This window comes from Panthera leo, chromosome B2 (assembly GCF_018350215.1).
Source record: "Panthera leo isolate Ple1 chromosome B2, P.leo_Ple1_pat1.1, whole genome shotgun sequence".
NCBI lineage: Eukaryota > Metazoa > Chordata > Mammalia > Carnivora > Felidae > Panthera > Panthera leo.
In genome coordinates, this window is record NC_056683.1 from 37,477,245 (window position 1) to 37,491,406 (window position 14,162).

General features: G+C 53.0%; 1 protein-coding gene across 8 annotated transcripts in view; it reads right to left on the bottom strand.

Moving 5' to 3' along the window:
- Positions 1 to 528: 528 nt before the first annotated feature.
- Positions 529 to 14,162, bottom strand: part of KIF6 (kinesin family member 6) — a 385,598-nt gene continuing 371,964 nt past the window's right edge. For 6 of the 8 annotated variants that reach the window (XM_042938645.1, XM_042938644.1, XM_042938647.1 and 3 more), the window contains 3 exons: positions 11,481 to 11,570; positions 8,954 to 9,060; positions 529 to 3,409 (listed from right to left, as the gene is read on the bottom strand). In XM_042938645.1, coding sequence (XP_042794579.1) covers positions 3,399 to 3,409; positions 8,954 to 9,060; positions 11,481 to 11,570 — 208 coding nt within the window. In that variant the 3' untranslated portion in view covers positions 529 to 3,398. The remainder of the gene's footprint in view (positions 3,410 to 8,953; positions 9,061 to 11,480; positions 11,571 to 14,162) is intronic. The other 2 variants (XR_006202589.1, XR_006202588.1) reach the window with 2 other exon arrangements.

Consider the following 14,162-nt stretch of genomic DNA (forward strand, 5'->3'; position numbering starts at 1 on the left):
CCGCAGTGTGTCCGCACTCTCTGTCTGCAGCTCACTCACCTCTTGTACTTGGCCTTGCCAATGGAAGCCCCCTTGGCCTCCCTGGACTATAGGCTCCAATTCCTTAACTAGGGAAACCACTGGGCGCCACCTGGTGCCTGCTTCCAGGACTGCAGCCTAAGTACTGTGAGGAGCTGTAAGTTGGGGCAATCATAGGGCTCACCTCACTTGTTTCCCTTCTCTTGGGGGTTAGTGTCCTGTACTGCCTTTTCCCAGTGTTTTATTGTCTTATACATTTTGTCTAATTTTCAGTTATTTAAAGCAGGAGGGTAAATCGTGTCCCTGTTGCTCTATCATGGCCGTAAGTGGTGGTCCTACTTTTTCATATACAGTGTTCTCTCAAGTGCCCTTTCAGTAGGCAGCGTGGATGGAAAGAGTGAACTCTGAGAAATTCTGCATCTAGTCATATATCATCCCTGGGTTTCAATATCTGTGTCTGTTAGCTATGGCTACAGTTAATGCTTCATGACAAATCACCCCAAGGCTTAGTGGCTTATGACAACAAACATTTATTCTCATGATTTTGGGTCTTTGGATCAGCCAGGGTTCAGCTGGTCTGGGCTGGACTTGATGGGACGGCTCTGCTCCAGGCTACAGGTTCACTGGCCTTGGCTCCAGGCTGTAGGCTGGGCTCAGATCTGCTCTCTGTATGTTCTGGGATCTAGGCTGAAGGGGCACACCTATCCAGGGCATGTTCTTCTCAAGGCAGATCCCTGGAGTGTGAGAGGAGAGCCCGAGCCTGCACGCTCATGTCAAGCCTCCGCTTGTAGCACGTCTGCTAACATCCCATTGACCAAGGCAAGTCACAGAGCCAAGCCCAAATTTAAGGGGTAGGAAAGAATACCCTGCCGCCATGAGGCTGTGGCAAAGCTTTGGATGTATAATTCTATTTTAGGGGGCAAAGTCTCAAGACTGGTTATTCAATCTACCACAGTTTCTGTATCTGCTTCCTAAAAATCCCTTGTAGCAGGATCTGAGCAAGCCACATTCTAAACTGTCCTCCTAACATCTCCTGTCAAGTGAATAGCAGAGCAAATTGAATTCTAGTAGGGACTGGGCTGGAGTCACCGGCCAGGCTGCTTTCCAGAAGATGTTTTGGAAAGCTCTACAGTTTGGCCTGGAGTGAACTCACATGCCCCACTGAGCTCAGGATTGCTGGAGAGTCTTTTCAGAGCATTGCATCCATTTCTCCCATTTTAAAGGCCAGTGAACTTTGTGGAAGATGCACTGTGGTCAAGCATGTGTCCACATCAAAGGCCCAGCTTCCATTGGGAAGGGACATTTGGGGGGGGTGTCCCTCTCCAGTTGCTGTACACACTTGGTATACAGCTCTCTCGGCAAGACACCATGGCCCAGCTGTCTGTTTTTCTCTCTTCTTCATTTCCTCTCCTGCCTTCAGTGATTGCTGCAGGAGGTGGGTTCACACCCTGCATGGGCCCACACCACACATCTCTGTCAATAAGGCCTTTGGATCCAGGAGATAAGTTCTCAGCAGGAGATCTAAAGTCAATAGACTCTAACCAGCTCTAGAGGGCCGAGGGCACTAAGGTGTGCCAGGCACACTGAGGCTGTCTCCAAAGACTCTGGCCAACTCCATGCTGCCTCAGGGCTCTTGAGACTGGGTGTCTGTGTTACACGTGTGCCCTGGGCACTCGGGGAGGCTTCTAGGATCTGGCTGTAAGGGCTCTGTTTTGGTCTTCCTGGGTTCTACAGACTTTATTGAGGACTTACTATGTGCCACAGGACTGTGAGGGCCAGGGAGGCTGGACCCTGCCCGATGGGCCTCAGTCACAGAGCCAGAGTAAAGGCATGGGCCAGATGCCAGCCCAAGAAGTCTGGGTTCTGTCTCTGCCACTCATTAACCGAAAGGGTATTTTACTCAGTGCCAACTTGTGCTGGGGACATAGTGATGAGCAAGACATGTAGGTCCTTGTTGTCATGGAGCTTTTAGTCTTGGGGGAGGGGTTGCAGGCCATAAAAAAATAAGCAAATAAAGAGAGATGATATGTCAGGCGGTGATGAGGAAAATAAAACAGAGAAATGGGATAGAGAGTAACTAGGGGGTGGCTCTAGTTGGGCGGTCAGGGAAAGCCCCCAAGGAGGGGACATTTGCCACTAACAAGCCCTTAGAAGCCAGCCCCTCCCCTTTGCTTCAGGGTTTCTAATATTATCAGTGAGGGTGTGGATTGGAGGGGCTGTATGGCCTGCCTGGCTTTGAAATGGGACCATCTACCTTCTCTCGCATGATCCTTTTACCCAGTCCTGGGCAGGGGGGACAGCAAGCCAATTCAATGTATTTTTCTCTCTGCTCTCTTTCCAGGGCGGCAGGTCCTGTATTCATAGGACAGAGATAGCAGGAATGGTAGACAAACACTTTTACTCAGCTTCATTTCAGATGTCCATCCTCTCCCCACTCCACACCTCTCCCCACCTACTGCTGGCTTGGGACCTTGCTGCCCCTGCTCTCTGAGGGCCTCCTGAGGGCTGGCCCACCCTCCCTTGGGTCTGTATCATGCAGCCAGGCCCCAGAGTGCTGCAAGGGCTCACTGAGGCAAGCCCCTGGCAGCTCTGTTTTCCCGGTGGGAACGGGGAGTTTGGGCCCAAGTCATGCAGAGCCCCAAGAGGCTGGGTGAGGGTGTGAAGCCCAAGGTGCCCACACCGTGCCTCTCAAGCTCTCTGCAGAGCTCCTGGGAGCCATCCACAGCTCCTAGGATGCAACGATGTCCTTGGACCCTGCAGGGTGGGTGACTCTTTAGAAATACGGCTGATTCAGGCACTGCCTATGGGTCATCTGGGCCATGAGGGCGATGGCAGAAGGTTTGGTTTGGGAGATCAGGACTGGCCATCAAGATGCTTTGCATTCCACTGCTTGGTCTTTGGCTCCAACGTCCTGCCTGGCTTGCCCCAGCCATTCCTGGGCTCCTAAACCAGGGGGTAGGGCAGAGAGCGGGCTGGTAGGTAGCTAAAAATAACAGATGATCATTTCTCCCGTATTCTACCAGCATGAGCCTCCCCTGCCACTGCATTATGATGGTAGTATTTCATAATCTCCAAGGTTTAAAATCGGCCACTACAAGAGTGAGCAGAAGCCCTTATATAACCACTAGCACCCCGGCATTCCCTGGTCCGGCCAACAGCCCCAGTACCCACAGCAAGGATGGTGCCAGAAGCCCTGGCCCCAGCCTCACTGGCAGCCTCCAGGACACCATCCTTAAGGAAACACAGCCCCCTCTATGGGAACCCAAATCACTAGTTGCTCCCAGCAGCCCACAGATCACATCTGAAGTCAGGGCGAGTGAGACGAGATGCCTTCCTTCATCTGTACTCTATTCTTGCTGCCACAGTGCACGGCCGGATGCTTACTGGAAACCTGAAAGGAGACAGGATGTCTTGGTTAGGCTGTGCGTGGGGGCACTGATTTGTCCCTGATTGAAGCGCATGGGAGGTGGCGGCGGGCCACTCCCCTTGGGTCTCAGTGCCCGGACTCCTGGGGGTTGCATTTATTCCCCCAGCAATGAAGGACGCAGCCTCCTTTGCCGTCTCCCTGAGCCAGGACCAACTGTCATTGTCCAGCCCCACTGACACCAAATTCTCCAAGAGATTCTCTTTTTGGTCCTTCTATTCATTATATTCCGCCTGACCACCATGGCCCATCCTGTCACCTCCCACGGCTGGACAGGGAGGGAGAAGGGCCCCTGAGGACTAGCCAGCACGGTCCCCAACCTGTGGTGCGACTGGGCAAATCGTGTTGGTTCTCTGGGCCTTACTTTCCAAATACCCAGGTGGACGGAGCAGATGAGGTGTCTGGTAGAAGAAAGGTGGCTGGCAGGGCTCCTTGCTTCTCCGAGTGTGCTCCGTGGATCAGCAGCATTGGCATCTCCAGGGAGCTTGTTAAGAAGTGCTGAATCTAAGACCCCACCCAGACTTCCAGGACCAGAATCTGCACTTTAACAAAACCCCTAGATTTACTGGCACATTAACGTGTGAGAAGAAATGGTATGAGTGACATAGTTAATTTGCTTAAAGTCTGGCTCTCATAATTAGAGCAGAAGGGCTTGGGAACACTGTTTAAGACACCTGCAGGGGGCAGAGAGATTGAGGAGTGGGGTGGCCGCGGCCATCTGCGTGTGGGCACGGGGACCTGGCAGCGGGTGGGGAGTGTGGGCATGGTCTGCCTGACGTCGCTGAGGGAGAACCAGTAAATCTCTGTGCTGCACTGAATGTGGGAGGTGGCAGCGAGGGAGAGGTTGAAAACGATTCAAGTCTACGAGCCCTTGGTCCTTCAGATCTAACTCTGAGTGCAAGACCCCAGGCTGTTTAATTAAGTGAAGATGGTCCTTACTTTTCAGACATTCCTAGCTGTTCTAGATGAATCTTAGAGCGGGAAGGAAGGACACCAGGCACACCGGTGCATGTGAAGGGGATGTGTTCCAGTCACTCTGGACCCACGGTTCCCAGCTCTGCTGAGCACTGGAAACCCCTGGGGGTGGGGGGACCTTTAGAAATCGCAGGCCACTCCCAGGACAGATTAAATCAGAATCTCGTGGTGGTGGTAGGGGACCAGGTGACACCAATGAAGAGCAGGGCTGAAACCCACTGCTTTGTGGGCTCTCTGTTCCAAGGATGGTGAGGGCAGGTCCTGGGGACCAGCAGGCATGGGGCTGCTGAGCATGTCCTGGCTCCGGTGTTTCCCCTGCACCGCTGATGCGCAGCCTGGGCCAGGATGGGTTAGCACTGCCAGTGGTGAGGAGCAGAGGGTCTGAGCCGGCTCCTGCCCTGGACTGTCACTGCATCCCACATACGCTTGCCTGCAGTGGTGACCGGGACAGGGGCGGGGCTGGGAAGGAGCGCCACAGAGCAGGGCTGAGTGCCACGCAGACCCAGACCTCAACCCCACAGAAAAGGTGCCATTTCTTTACTTGACGAACCCCAGTGAAGCAATGGAGCTGTCAGTCTGTACTGGGATTTTGTGACTGTAGGTTCCCAGACTGGAGGGTACGGCTATACAGAGAAACCATTGAAAGGAAATCACTCCTCACCCTGTTGGGCCAGTTCCCACCAGAGGCCAGTTTCCCTGCTAACAGCTCCCTGGCGCTTGGCTGTTTATGAGGGACCTTTATGGACATTATCTCAGGAAAGGCTGGCCACCTTGACGAAGGGGGAATCTGAACGTGGCAGATGTGTGAAGGCGGGGGCAGTGACCTGCCTAAGGCCCACAGCGCTGAGTCAAGGAGGCCCGCGTTTAGGCCTCCTTCTTCCCAGTTCTGGGGCCTTTCCATTTTCCTGGGATGGATACTGCCCGGTGGGGAGCTGGAGGGTTTCTCGCAGTGGGGACGGCGGAGTCCAGGCTGGCAGGAGCCTCTGAGGCACTCCGCAGAGGCTCCGCCTGGCCCCGGCTGGAGAAGAGGGCAAGGGGGTCACACCAAGGTTCCTGTCCAGATGGAAACACTTCCAAACTCAGGGATTAAGGAAGGTTTTATTAAAAAGCACTCTAGAAAGGGGTTAACCTCATTTTCTCAGATTTTAAAGCCATCCTTGGCAGTTGGAAACAGCAGATTTGACACAGTGGATGACGAACGCCCCATACGGGGGATATATACCTGTCCACACGTGCCCCTGGCAGGGATTTAAACGTTCCACAGCTTTTCCATGAATCCTAAATCAACTAGATTCATCCTGGCCCTTGGTGAAGTGTGTGAGGTGGCGGGAGAGGCTTACGTTAAATCACCCTCTCTGGGCTCCTGCTCTTAGGCTGATAGTCACAAATTCCCCATAATGAGCACTCCTGAAGAAGCCCAGACAGACAGCGCCACTAAATTAAGAGCAGAGGGAGCCCAGGGCAGGGGAGAGGGAAGTGTTTGCTTTGGCTGGGGAAGGTGCCTGGGGCCCGGCCTGCATGTTTGCCTGACAGGGAGGCCTGATAAGTGGGCTGTGTGGAAAGTGCTGCGTGGTGGGGCCTGGCCATCTGCCGCACGTTGGGGGAGGCCGCACCTGCTGGCCCTCTGGCCCTGACCTGGTGGAACCCTTGTCACCCTTCTTCAGCTTCCTTTGCAGCCACACAACCACTAAGAACCCAAGAATATTTTTTCTCCCCTTGAGAATAAAAATTGAACCCCTGAACTTTTGTTTTGATGAATTACTTCCAGGCTGCTATTTGTTTGGAGAACAAAGCTCCCAGCTGCAGGGCGGGTAGAGGCCAAGAGACAAACACCCGACCGACCACAGAGTGACTTTTCAAGACAGCATGGCCAACTGGAGAGCACAGAAAAGCTGGGTTATCCTAGCTCTGCCATTTGTTAGCTGGGCAAGTTATTCAGCCTCTGTGTGCCTCAGTTTCCCCTCCTGTCAAAAGGGGGATCAGACTCTTGGCTCTGTACACTCAGAGCACCCCACCTTTCAGTACAGTTTTCTGTACCATCTGGGCAATGGCATTAGCAGGAGGATGCCATCTTGACACAGACCTTGGGTTTATGCCTCTTCTTGTCAGAGGGTTGGAAATAGTGTCTTTATGTGGGCAAAACCTGGGTAAACACAACCGAACAACGTTGCTGACGTGTAGACTTCTTTAAAGGGATGGATGATGGCTGATTTCAATGCATTTGTTCCAGGGGAGGGTTTCTTCCTCCACATATGTTCTGGACGCCATGCCCTCTCCTTCCTCCAAGAGTTTCCCCTGCAGGCTTGGCCCTCTTTTCCCTACCATCAGCCTCCTTTCTTCTCCCGGACCATTCCTCTCAGCACGTAAGTGCGTCTTCACAACCACTGCCTCCCTTCAGCCCCAGCCTCCCGACTGCCCCTCCTCCCAGCCAAGCCCTTGGGTCAGCTGTCCCCACTCACTATCTCTACTTTTGCTCCTTCTTTTCTTTCCTCAACCACCGCAATGGCCCCCTTATTCTCCCAGGTCCCCGTCCACAGGGTACTTGTCCAGGGCCATCATGACATGCAAAGTGGCCACCAGGCAGCATCCCATTCTTGCTTAGCCTTCCAGCAGCCCTGGGCTCTACCACCCCTCTCCCCTGGACCACGTTCCCCTGCAGGCCTGCCTGAGGCCACACTCGCTCCCCTGCTGTCTCTTCTCTCGCCCTGGCTGAGCCTTCTCAGTAGCTTTGGTGAGATCTTCCTGCTTACCCCCAAATGTCAGAGTGCCCCAAGGGTCTGTGTCAGTGATTAGAATAACCCTATTTACTCTCCTCAACAGGGATTCCACCCAGTGCATTCAGACCTTGCCACTCAGCTCCAGACTCGTGTTCAGGGGCCTACTTATCTCCTCTGAGATCTCAAAGGGCTACTGAAACTTGAATGGGCCAGCCGGAAATCTGAATTCCCCTAGCAACTTCCCTCTGGTGTCCACTCCGCCCTGCCTTCCTGCTGATGGCATCCCCATCCTGTTAGCTGCTCAGAACAGGTGCCCATGAGCCCTTCTGGCTCTCTTTGCCCTCACGACTCACGTCCGATCTGCCACTAGGTCCAGGCTACCCTCACCCCTTGCCTGGATCTCCCCAGGAGCCAGATGACTGTGCTAATCCCAGGCCTCTACAACCTCTGCTGTGTACAACGGCCAGAGTCAGCTTGCCAAAGTTTCGGTCAGACCACATCGCACCATGGCTTAAATTCTTCAGTGAGTTTCCCACTACATCAGGAATAGAAGCCAAGCCCCTTACCCTCGCCCACAAGGCCTGTTCATTTGGCTCCTGTTCTCGAGCTGAGCCCTTAAGTGACTCTGGCCTCCTTCCCACACTGTGACCAAGCAAAGCTCCCTCCAGGGCTGTTCACTTTCTACTCCTTCCGCTTGGAATGCTCACAGGACACTGCATGGACACTCCATTCTCACTATTCAGCTACGAGTTCAAGATTCCCCTCCCCAGGGAGCCCCCGCCCCCGCCCCAGTTAATGGCAGTCTTCCCTGTGGCTCTCTACCACATTATATATTTTAGCTATTTCATAGCGCTTACCAGCACCTCAAATGGTCTCTATTTGTGGGTGTGTTCTCTGTCTCTCCCCCACCTCCAGAACGCCATGGAAGGCCATCCCTTACTTGGGATGTTCCATCCCCGTGTGCAGAACCCCTAGTGTCTCAGCTGCAGACAGTTGGCCATGAAACTGACTGTGGGCTTCCTGCAGCAGGTGTCAGTCATTATAGGATCTGAGTCTGCCATTTCATCCACCAAGGCGTTGACATGGGAAAGCAACACTCAACCTGCCTGGTAGCCTTTGGCTTACTGGGACGAGGCTAAATGCGAGGGGCCAGCATTAGGGGTCTTGGGTCTTATCGCTGTGGGTCTCTGGGGGAGAAGGAGGCAGGAGAAGAGAAGGCCTGTCCATAGCAGGGGGCAGCTTCCAGGAGGAAGATGGGGGAGGTGGGTGACAAAGGCCAGGAAGGGCCTTCTCTGCTTCTTCCTGTTGTCTGGAACACCACAAGTATTCCTTCTGTAACTGTTAAAGGGGTCCTCAGGCCTGAGCTTTCAAGTGGTGTTTACGTCTACAACTCATTGGCAAGAACCATGCTCCAATAGGAGAGTGATATTTCTAGCTAGGAATTCAAGTTACCAAACCATCACTCAGCCCCTTCCTGTATGGAGAAGGCTGGACAAAGGAGAGATGGCTTTGGGGACACAGAAGAAAGGGAGCTGAAGATCCGGAGGAGGGAGGGAAGCTTTGCCAAGCAAGGCGAGAGCACCTGGGCCCGCCACCCCCTTGGGTCTGTCTTGATGTTCGTGATGCTGTCTTCTGGAGCTTTTTTCCAGGAGGAAGCAGAGGCCAGGCACATGTGAAGGGACCACAAGTTCAGTCCTGTGGTTTCAGGAATATTCAGGAAGCTCACTTCTCACTCTGGCCTTCCCCCTTACCTCCCTCAAGGGTTGGTGAGCAGAGCTGGGTGACCTGTGACCCTGGAGGAGGAGGAAGGTGCACTTACGTTTCTTCTGCAGAATGCTCTGTCTGGCCTTGATGAATGCCAGGATGTCAGAGTCAGTCTGGCTGTCCCCAGTGAGAGGGATAGATGATGCTGGCTTCTCAGGGATGCTGAGGACAAGCACATGTCACACATCACTGCACCTTACATTTGAACTCCATGCTTACCTTTCCGAAGTGCTTTCCATGTTCAGTAACCGGATCTCACCCAGGGGGCTGCCTGGCAGTCTGCCTCCTGACCCTTCCACCCAGTCTGTGCAGGAGCCACAGTGACCCTTTCATCACATCCTCCTCCTCTGGCTTAACCCTGTTGGTGGATTCTCCTCACTCTCAGAGTGAAATTCAGACTCTTTTCATGTGTGATCTGGGCCCTGGGTTACTACTCCGCTCCAGCCACCCTGCCCTTCTTTCTTTTAAAAACAATTTTTTTTAATGTTTGTTTGAGAGAGAGAGGGAGAGACACAGTGCAAATGGGGGAGGGGTAGAGAGAGAGGGAGACACAGAACATGAAGCAGGCTCCAGGCTCTGAGCTGTCAGCACAGCCCAACGCGGGGCTCAAACTCACAAACAGTGAGATTGTGACCTGAGCCAAAGTCAGATGTTTAACTGACTAAGCCACCCAGGCGCCTCAGCCCTGCCGTTCTTTCTGTTATTCTCTCTCTTTTTTTTAATATGAAATTTATTGCCAAATTGGTTTCTATACAACACCCAGTGCTCATCCCAACAGGTGCCCTCCTCAATGCCCATCACCCACTTTCCCCTCCCTCCCACCCCCCATCAACCCTCAGTTTATTCTCAGTGTTTAAGAGTCTCTTAATGGTTTGCCTCCCTCCCTCTCTAACTTTTTTTTTCCCCTTCCCCTCCCCCGTGGTCCTCTGTTAAGTTTCTCAGGATCCACATAAGAGTGAAAACATACAGTATCTTTCTCTGTATGACTTATTTCACTTAGTATAACACTCTCCAGTTCCATTCACATTGCTACAAAGGGCCATATTTCATTCTTTCTCATTGCCACGTAGTACTCCATTGTGTATATAAACCACAACTTCTTTATCCATTCGGCAGTTGATGGACATTTAGGCTCTTTCCACAATTTGGCTATTGTTGAAAGTGCTGCTACAAACATTGGGGTACAAGTGCCCCTATGCATCAGCACTCCTGTATCCCTTGGGTAAATTCCTAGCAGTGCTATTGCTGGGTCATAGGGTAGATCTATTTTTAACTTTTGGAGGAACCTCCACACTGTTTTCCAGAGCGGCTGTACCAGTGTTATTCTCTTACTCAATGGCTTTGCTTTGGCGGTCTCCTTTCCCCAGCCTGCTCCCCCCCCGAGACCTTTGCATGGTTGAATATGCTTTGTCTCTGCATCTTCCCCATCTCTGGTGCAGCCCCCGCCCCTCGCCTTCCCTAAACCAACCCCATTCCACCTGAGGTGTCACTGTCTCCTTCAGCACCCAACTTAGATGGCACATCCTTTAGGACGTCTACCCAGTGCATCCCTACCCGCCCCCCCCCCCCCCCACCATGGCTTAGCTAGTTCCTGGGGCAGATAAGTATTCTCCCTTCTCTCTGTAAAAACTGTTAGCTGAGTAAGTTGCCATGGCTGGAAAAAGAATACTACATTTCCCAGCCTCCTTTGCTGCTATGTGTGGTCAGGTGACCAGGTCCCAGCCAATGAGATTTATAAGAAGTGTGGGATTTCCAAAAAATCCTTTTAAAAAAGTAAGAATGTATGTGCCTTTATCCCTCCTCTTTTTCCATTTAATAACCAGCCTGCCCCCACAAGAAAATTCTAAGCAGTGCCCTCCTGGCTTGCAAGCCTCATCCTCATACAGCAGGTGATAGTATCCACTCTGTCAGAAGCCAGCGAGGACTGTCCACAATAAGGGGCTGTTCCCCATCACAAGTAGTTGTGTTGGCATCCAGCTGCAGTCAGTGACAAGGGCTCCCGTGGGGCTGCACGGAGCTGTTCCTTCTGTCTGGGCTCGGGGAGGGGCATGGCTGGACCTCACCCCTTAGACTGCTTGGGGGGAGAGTAGGGTCTGCCAGGTGAAGAAGGGTGCTCAGGTGTTCTAGTCAGAAGGCATAAAGGGCACTGCTGAGGAGAGGCCTTGACAGCTTTGTTCGGTCTGGAGTGAACGGCTCACAAGGCCGAGGCTAGCTGGGCTTGTCAACTCTCTGCCCTTCCCGGCCTGGGGACCCTGTGGCAGGGCTATGTTGGAATGGCCAGTGGGCTGGCTCTTCTTTCCTTCAATGGCGCTGGGTATATCTATTTACACAGACACTTGGAGCAATTCTGCCCACGCAGGGCAGCAGAGGCCCCTGGGAGAAAATTTCTCTGCCTTGGGACTTGGTATCTGTGAGAGACTCCAGGGTATTCCTGGGGTGTCAGGGTGGAGGCCAGCCCTGGGCTGTGTCTGTGCAGCCATTGGACGCGGAGCTCTTCAGGATGTGAGAGAAGAGCACTGGCAATTTTGACCCATTCCACTCATGGCAGGGGCTGTCACAGGCATCAGAGGGAGACGACAGACCTGTCTTCCAGGGAGGCGCTGGTGCTGCTGGGCTCCCGGCTGTGCGGAATGGGACAAGGCGAGGGCAAGATTTTCCTGGCGTTCACATCACTGCAAAAGGAAAATGACAAAAGGAAGAGGTATGAGAGGAGGTTTCCAGAAGAGAAATTTAGGTTTGTATTTAGGAGCCATAGGGACTGAATGTTTGTGTCCCCCAAATCCATACGTTGAAGCCCAAGCACCCAATGTGATGGTATTTGGAGGTGACGCCTTTGGGAGGTAATGAGGTTTTGAGGAGGTCCTGAGGGTGGGGCCCCCATGATGGTACTGGTACCCTCACAAGAAGAGGAAGAGAGATCAGAGCTCCATCTCTCTCTCTACCGTGTGAGGACACGGCAAGAACATGGCCATCTGCAAGCCAGCAAGAGGGTCCTTACCAGCCACAGAACACCCTAGTCGGGGTGGTGTGACGAGATAACAGGGATTTGTTTCTCACAGTTCTGGAGGCTGGGAGTCTGGGATCAGGGTGCGGCATGGTCACGTTCTCACAAGGGTCCTCTTCTGGCAGACTGCCAAATTCTCATTGTGTGCTCACAGGGCAGAAAAAGAGTGAGCTAGCTCTCTGGCCTCTTCTTACGAAGGCACTAATCCCATCAATGAGGGCTCTACCCTTGTGACTTAAAGAGGCACCTCCAAATACCATCGTATCTGGGATTAGGTTTCAACACATGAATTTTTGGAGGATGCGTTCAGTTTATAACATTCTGTCCCTGCCCCCCATCCCTTCACCCCCAACAAATTCACGTCCTTCTCACACGTGAAACACGTTCCCTCCATCCCAGCAGCCCCCAAAGGCTTAACTCATCCTGGTATCAACTCTAAAGTCCAAAGTCTCATGTAAATCAGAGACGGGTGAGACTGGAAGTCGAATCACCCTGAGGTGGAATTTCTCACTGGCTGTGAACATGTGAGAGCAGACAAGTTATGTGTTTCCAAACTACAATGGTGGACAGGCATAGGTTAGACATTCCCATTCCACAAGGGAGAGAGAGGAAAGGAGGGAGGGAGGGAGAAAAGGAAGGGAGGGAGGGGGGAAGGAAGGAAGGAAGGAAGGAAGGAAGGAAGGGAGGGAGGAAGGAAGGAAGGAAGGAAGGGAGGGGTGATGGGTCCCAGGCAAGTTCGAAACCTAGCAATGCAAACTCTGTGAGAACTTAAGGCTTGAGAATAATCCTCTCGGGTCCAATGTTCTGCCTTCTGGATTCACTGGGGTGACAGTCCCGTCTTCTGGACCCACTGGGTAAAGGTCCTGCTGGGCTCTGCTGGGCAGGGGTCGTGCCCTCATGGTTCTGCTGGGAGGACCTGCCCCCACAGCTTTTGAGGGGGCAGTGCCCACTCCCACTTTTGAAATGGAAGAGGCAGCCAGGATGGTCTCTCATTTGCCTTCAGGGTCACTCTTCCCTTAACTTGGAAGAATAGTGCACATTCGTAGCAGAAGACCTGTGCATTTAATCCTCTCAATTGTCTCATTATCCTCATTATATAGATGAGGAAATGGAAGCTTAGGGAGGTTAAAGAAATTCTAAAAGTTACTGGCTGGCTAGTGGCAGAATATGAATCTAACCCATGACTCTGTGAGGCATCAGAATCTGTTTCTCAGCCATGATCCTTTATTAACTGGACCCGGCTCTGTGGGGTTCTGAGGAAGCACATGCTGGGGATGCATGGCTCACTCCTGGCCACACTGACTGAACAGCCCCTGGCTCCAAATGATAAGTCAGACCCGACAGGTGTCTGACCCACTCAGGCAGGTGCGGTTTGGCCCATTTAACTAGCTTGCCTAATGTGCGCACCTTGCCTTGGATTCCTGATTGCAAACAGCGGAACCCAACAGTGCTCCTTGGGAGGTGAAGAGGCCGGCCACCAAAGCTGTCCCAAGATGCCAGTGGCATGATGGGATTCTCTCCCTGGTCTGGGATGGTCCTGCATAGACACCATATCCAACCTGGGAGAGGCCTCAAAATTCCTCTGGCTGGAACTCTCCTTTACAGATGGGGGCACTCGGGCTGAGAGGTGGGCTAGGGTTAGACAGGGCCACTGGCTTTGCCTAGCCTGCACCATCAGTCCGAGGCACTCCACAGGCCCTGCAACCTGCTGCCCCACCCATGGGTACAGCCCCTTCCCCAGCTCCCGCCTTCAGCCCTCTCCCATCTCAGTCCTCCCTGGGCCTGCCTCCACAGGTTCGAAACTGTGGGTCAAACAAACAGGGAAGGAAATCAGAGCCTGGGAATCCCTCCCACCCCCATGCCTGTTTCCCTGCATCCCAGACTGCAATGGCGGTGGGGAGAGATGGGGATCTGTGCTGTCTGGTCAGAGAAACTGTAGAACCAGAGGCAGCCATGAGGTGGCAGAGGCTCTGCGTGCTTTTCTTTGGAGAAAGTGGCCAGTGATCCGGGCTCCTTCTGAACAGTTCCTGGTGCAGGCCTCCGGAAGGGGAGAGAGGGCTTTCCGTTTTGTAGGTGCTTCGACTACACCAGGTCAAAGTCAGTTTGGAAATTGTAGCCAGTCTTGCCAGATCAGGTCACTGGCACTCAAATGGCTCATTAACTCAATGGATTCCCAACGGATTCCCAGTAGATCCTTGCTTAAGATTCCAGGGAACATCCAGGTACAAACTGTTGAGGGCTGGTAGCATGTGGAAGAGGG